We start from the raw sequence: 5,985 nt of genomic DNA on the forward strand, positions 1-5,985 counted from the left end.
ATTAACTAATGGGCATGGATGTAACAGCCATGAGGAAACTCTACTGAGAACCAGTGACGTTCAAACACTTAGATGATTCCTGCATATTCTGGATTTCAGGGCCTTTCTGTTCTGGACACAATGTTAAATAATATACACATATTGTTTACACATCTGTGATTGACAGGACCTCAGAGGGGAAGTTGTGAAGCTGTGTGCTATCCTGGGAAGACATTTGACAGTTTGAACCGGTTTCCCACCACATGTCAAGTACCTGGTAAACCAGAACGTGTTCATCTTGCGTCACATACAGTAACATACATAAGTGACACTTTGATCAACCCACAATGTCCCAATAAATAGTTTCATGTCAAGCTCACGACTTCATTCAGCAGTGGAAGAAAGGCAGCAGTGGATCCCTTCAATTGCTTCTCTTGACGTGTTCACCTGCTGTAGAGGCGTAAGTAGTAAAATATTTCCAACTGAATACCCAATTTTATACGAGAATACTTTTATTTTGATGAATTCACTCTCATTTACGTTTAAGTTTAGCGCCCATGGATTCTCTGGACTTGGTGAGCCCTTACCTGTTCAAGCACAAAAGGAGGAACTTTCTGGTCAAGGAAAAAATGCGACCCACCGACCTCGATGCTCTGAGGCATTTTGAGATCCGTCCTACTGATATCTTCCTTGTCACGTACCCCAAGTCAGGTCAGTGGTTTGCTATAAATTTGAGCTAAGATTGAAACTTTTACAGCTTCTGTGTCACACAACTGATTACAAGCATATATTTATATATACATTAGTGGATAAGGTGAATGAAAACGCTGTAAAGCATGCATGCTTTGAAAAGTGGTCAATAGTAAAATAAAATATATACATTTATATCTAACAAATTATTTAAATATAGCAAATAAACTTTAAATAATATGTTAAAATTCTATGTAGGTATTCCACTCTCCCAGTTTCAATTTTTTTACTCAATTCTATTGTCCTTTTATGAGCTAGTAACAGTAATTCACAATATATATTCAATGCTATGCAGTGGTACAGTAGTACTTTTTTCAGCCCTGAGTAAAGTCTGCTGTTTTTTTCCGTCAGGCTAGGTCAACTTGTACCAATCTTCAGAGGCAATGCTCAGGGCTAAAAACTTGCAATGAGCATTTTTCTGCTGCTTGTAAAGCTCATTGCTGTGAGAGCGCATGAAGGAAAGAATCCAATAAATGTAAATCATGGCAGCTCAGATGAAACTTCAGAAGACAGGTTTCAGTGAGTCATTCAAACAAATATGTTACCTCTTTCCTTGGTGCAAATGATGCCTTTGGATAAAGTTAAGTTGACTACAACATGCAGCAAAAGCTTTTAAGATGAACAAAGTTAACGCTAGATAAACCACGCACATCCAAACTGTGTCTTTATTACATTATACGTGTAAACTATAAACAGGTTACAGAGCATCTAGTATTTTATTGCAGTGCAACAGAATGACACTTACAAACGTGTTTATCTGCAGGATGACATCTTCTGTCGGGACTTTCCAAACATGTTGTGAAGAATTGTTAAAGAATAAAAGTTATGAGTTGGTTTCCTCTAGTTGATCTCTGGTTTCTTGAGCCTTCAAGCGTGGCAAGCATGTTTTCTCAAGTCAACATCGCTAAGCCCTGCCCTCAAACACAGACTGGTCAATCATAGCGTAGCAACAGCTCTGCTCCATAGACTCTCATGCTGTTGTTTCAGATTTTTTTATCTTTTTATTTCAAACTGTTTTTTGGGATTTTGCAACTGACAGGTGTTTGTGTTATTCATTGTTTCCATCACATTTCTATCAATGATGGTAGACTGAATGACATAAACACAACTTACTCCTCTGTTGTATTTGAAACATCCTATACTTTATTTGACCCTGCAGGCACAGTCTGGATGCAGCAGATCCTGGTCCAGATCATGGATGCTGCACACCCTGACTGGGCAGAAGATGCTACCAACAGGACCAGAGTTCCTTGGCTGGAGGAGAGATCTGTGGACAACCCTACCAGAGAAAGAGCAGATCCTCAAATCTATGGCTCGCATCTCCCCCCCGACATGTTACCTCAGGGAGTGAAAGACAAACAAATCAAGGTAATTCACTATATGCAATATTCAGTTGTTGCCGAATTCACAAATAAACTCGTTTTTTTTGCTTTAGGTTGTGTATGTTTGGAGGAATCCCAAGGACATCCTGGTGTCCCTCTATCACTTTTCCAACAGTTGGATGTTACTGGAAACACCTAAGAGCTTTGAGGATTTCTTTCAGCAGTTCCTGGATGGCAATGGCAAGTTCAGTATAACGGAGTTAGTTAAATATATCATAGTAAGAATACAGAACAGAAAACAGAATCACCGTTTCACAACTCTGGTTTTGCATCTATTTGTGTAGGATCGTCCGATTTTATTGCAGGATACAACAAAGAGTTATATATATTATATTTGAAATGAGGTATTTCACTTTTCAAATAAAACATCTGCTTATGTATCTCACTTTAGTTTTGTAAGGTTGGTATATTTAGTTAAATGTTAGTAAACAAACTTCAACCCTGATGCAATACCAGCAGTAACACTCACCCTTTGTTTTTATTTTCACCGCTGACACAAATCATTTCTCCAACAGTTTACATGGGATCATGGTTTGATCACATCCAAGATTATCACAAAGTACGAGATCAACTGAACATCCATTTTGTGCAATATGAGGACATGTTGAAGGTTGGCAATCTTCTTTTTCTATTCTAGTTTCTAATAGAACATTTGACCATGATAAACATATATATAAATTAGTTGAGTACTGTAGCAATGATTAACTAATGGGCATGGATGTAACAGCCATGAGGAAACTCTACTGAGAACCAGTGACGTTCAAACACTTAGATGATTCCTGCATATTCTGGATTTCAGGGCCTTTCTGTTCTGGACACAATGTTAAATAATATACACATATTGTTTACACATCTGTGATTGACAGGACCTCAGAGGGGAAGTTGTGAAGCTGTGTGCTTTCCTGGGAAGACATTTGACAGATGAAGCCATCGATCATGTTGTGGACACGTCCACCTTCAAAAACATGAAGACCAACCCCAAAGCAAACTACAAGGACTTGGTTGAAACCAACCGCTACAAGACGGAAACCATGCGTAAAGGTTTGTTTACACTACTTTTACAGATTAGAAAATGCCTTGTATTGGTAGGAAATGACTTACTATTATACCATATACAGACAGGTACATCTCAGATTTGTTTTTCCGTGTCTGAACAGGTATAGCAGGTGACTGGAAAAATGTCTTCACAGTGGCCCAGAATGAACATTTTGACAGCGTGTTCAGGGAGAAGATGAGCAACATGCCGCTGAACTGCATCTGGGAGATTAAAGAATAGCTCCCAGCTCCGAAAAACAGATCTGTCCCCAATTGGAGAGAGTCTCTCTCGATATGTGTCTGGAAGTGAAAGTGAATGTGAATCACTCCCTAAGTTATTCTTTCTACATACTTGAACCTTTATATGCAGGGACTGGTGGAAACTTGCCAGAAATACTTAATTTTACATATTTTTCAGTTCAATTCTCTCCGTGCTGATCAGTGTGATTAGTTGAAAGGATTAAGCTAAAAGAAAACGCCCCTGTGAAATCATGCAAAATTGCTTTTCTGAAATTTGTGTGCACTTACCCTTTAACACAAAGGGTAAGTGCAAAATAATGATGAATTATCCATACAAGCAGTACAATAGATCACTATAGTAGTGTGTGTGCAGGGCCATAATCCTGTGTTTCTCCTTCTATCTAAGCCATGTAATGCTTGAACTATGTTAATGTTTTAACCATTGAGTTTCTTTTAGAGCAACATCTTTTCTTATTTTATTGTCACAGAAAGGTCAAGTTATCACTATAGTTTTGAGTTCAAAGAACTTGAAGATGAATATAAGTATTATATTGGCTTGGTCATTGTGTTGACTTCACACCTCTCGTCTAGCCGGGGCTTTGATGAGCCGTCAATAAATCCACCAGAAACAAGTGATGTTGTGACTCTTTTTTTCAATTGGACGGTCAAGCATGAAGTTCAGCCCTGGGACAGCCTTGTGCCTCACTGCACCAGTATTGTCAATTTCCTGACTGCATGAAGACATACAACCCACATAACTTATTTTTTTAACAGCAAGGCTCTTTGAGAGCGTCCGTGGCTGAACCATATTTAACCTTTCTGTGTCAGACCACCCGCTAGTGGCTGGGCCTCTGGCGGCCCATTCACCCCCCCACTGGCACCGACAAGCTAGCCGAATATGATATAGAGCCGGACCGCTGGACGGACGGCACAATTTATTCCCCACGAAACGCAAACATCTTTAGAAGATGTGTTGTGCGCTGCCTCACAATGGCTCCGTAGGCCACAATGTCACAGCAGCAGCATAAATTACCTTCAGTTTGAGGTGGTGGGTTTTATGTAGAGGACGTCCACACCCTGCTCTAGTTCCCATGATTTAAAAAAACCCCCACTTTTTCCCAGGTTATATCACACACAGGGGGTAAAGCAGAGTGATTAGGGACTAGTAGTAGCTATTGTAGAAAGAGATTTAAGTTTACACAAACCTACAAACATTTTAAAATATCTGGTAAAGTAAACTTGAATATATAAATGTTGCCAAGGACCAAAGTTTTGAGATTAATTAATCACATTTGGAACATTTAAGTGTTTGGAACCGCTAAAAAATATTTTCATAATCGATTAATCTGCAGATTGTATTTTCTCATTTGTTTTGTCTTTAAAATGTCAGGTAATAGGAAATAAAATGCCCGTCATCATTTTCTGAAGCCCAGTTCAACATGCTCTTAAATGAAGATAGGAAAAAAGCAATATTCAAAAAAAGGTAGTAAATAATTCATTTGTGAAAAAGGATAAGTAATAAAAAAATGGGTTCTGTAGATTTTAACAAACGTTACTCAAACAGGAGTAAATGGGGCATTATTTGGGGTAAACTCTCAGCCGGGGATTGATACACATTTGGAATTTTAGTGAGTATTTACAACAGATGTGTGGTGTGTGTGCAATTGACTCAAAACAAACCACAGTGTGTGTTCTCCTCAAAAAATCACACAAAAGCAAACTAATAAGTCGACTTATCGACTAAGAGGGGGCAGCACTACGTATTTACTAGTAAAAAAGTAATAACGTTACTTTACTAATAACTCAACAGCAAAATAAATAAGTTGCACAATTTGTTAATTTTCTTTGTTATACAGCACAAATTCTAGTCTAATTCTAATCTGTTTATATCCTTGACAATAAGAAAAATATAACCAGATTATCCTTTAAATGTCTGCACAGAGAAAAGAAGTGTGTAATCCATGATCCACGCCTCTTGTTGTGAAAGTGGTCAGATTTTCCAGTTGGATTTTAATTCATCAGTCAGTCTCTCTCTCAATGTTTCTATTTTCACTCTATAGCTCCTTCTTCACCACCGTGTTGCCTTGTCATGACCTTTGCAGATTGACACTCAGCAGTCCCAGATGACCAGAGGACTGCGGGACAATCCCAGTAGGTTAATAATTACTCCCAGTCCACAGCGAGGGAAGCCTGACCCCAAGCACGGCACAGCAAGGCACTGGGCAGCCCACGGCACGGCTGATAAATGAACGACAGCTACCGTGGCTTCTCTCGTTTGTGTGTTTTGAAAGGAGAGTGGGCAACATACCTTCACTGTGTCCCCATTTTTGCACAATTGTAGGAGTACAAAGACGTTGTGGGAATGAGTGGGCATGTCTGAATGAAGGTTCGTAAGCAAAGGTACATTGGGAAGGAATTTAAAGAAAACTGTACTTCTCTGCAGCATCACAGTTCTACAAGTTATTGTTGATATCAGTGTCCATCTGATATGTCTGTAGAGCTGATAATTGTAGCTTGGAAAAAGGGATATTTTTCCAGGAACTGACCCTTATAGAGACTTAAATTTTGTTTGGTGATTTGTGTGCGTGCATGTGTGTTT

General features: G+C 38.9%; 1 protein-coding gene across 1 annotated transcript; it reads left to right on the forward strand.

Moving 5' to 3' along the window:
- Positions 1-536: 536 nt before the first annotated feature.
- On the forward strand, positions 537-3,387 carry LOC129092718 (amine sulfotransferase-like). The gene is made up of 6 exons (XM_054600737.1): positions 537-690; positions 1,889-2,097; positions 2,165-2,291; positions 2,627-2,721; positions 2,978-3,152; positions 3,269-3,387. Exons 1-6 carry the CDS (start codon positions 537-539, stop codon positions 3,385-3,387), a joined length of 879 nt encoding a protein of 292 aa, XP_054456712.1.
- Positions 3,388-5,985: the final 2,598 nt, after the last annotated feature.

Source organism: Anoplopoma fimbria, chromosome 6, assembly GCF_027596085.1.
Source record: "Anoplopoma fimbria isolate UVic2021 breed Golden Eagle Sablefish chromosome 6, Afim_UVic_2022, whole genome shotgun sequence".
In the NCBI taxonomy this organism is placed as follows: Eukaryota; Metazoa; Chordata; class Actinopteri; order Perciformes; family Anoplopomatidae; genus Anoplopoma; species Anoplopoma fimbria.

What these genes read in the sequence shown, in the direction of transcription:
- LOC129092718 (XM_054600737.1), top strand. Translation starts at nt 537, where the DNA reads ATGGATTCTCTGGACTTGGTGAGCCCTTACCTGTTCAAGCACAAAAGG. An exon ending in TGTCACGTACCCCAAGTCAG is followed by an intron (nt 691 to 1,888) that starts GTCAGTGGTTTG and finishes TTGACCCTGCAG; the next exon opens with GCACAGTCTGGATGCAGCAG. An exon ending in GCAGTTCCTGGATGGCAATG is followed by an intron (nt 2,292 to 2,626) that starts GCAAGTTCAGTA and finishes TTTCTCCAACAG; the next exon opens with TTTACATGGGATCATGGTTT.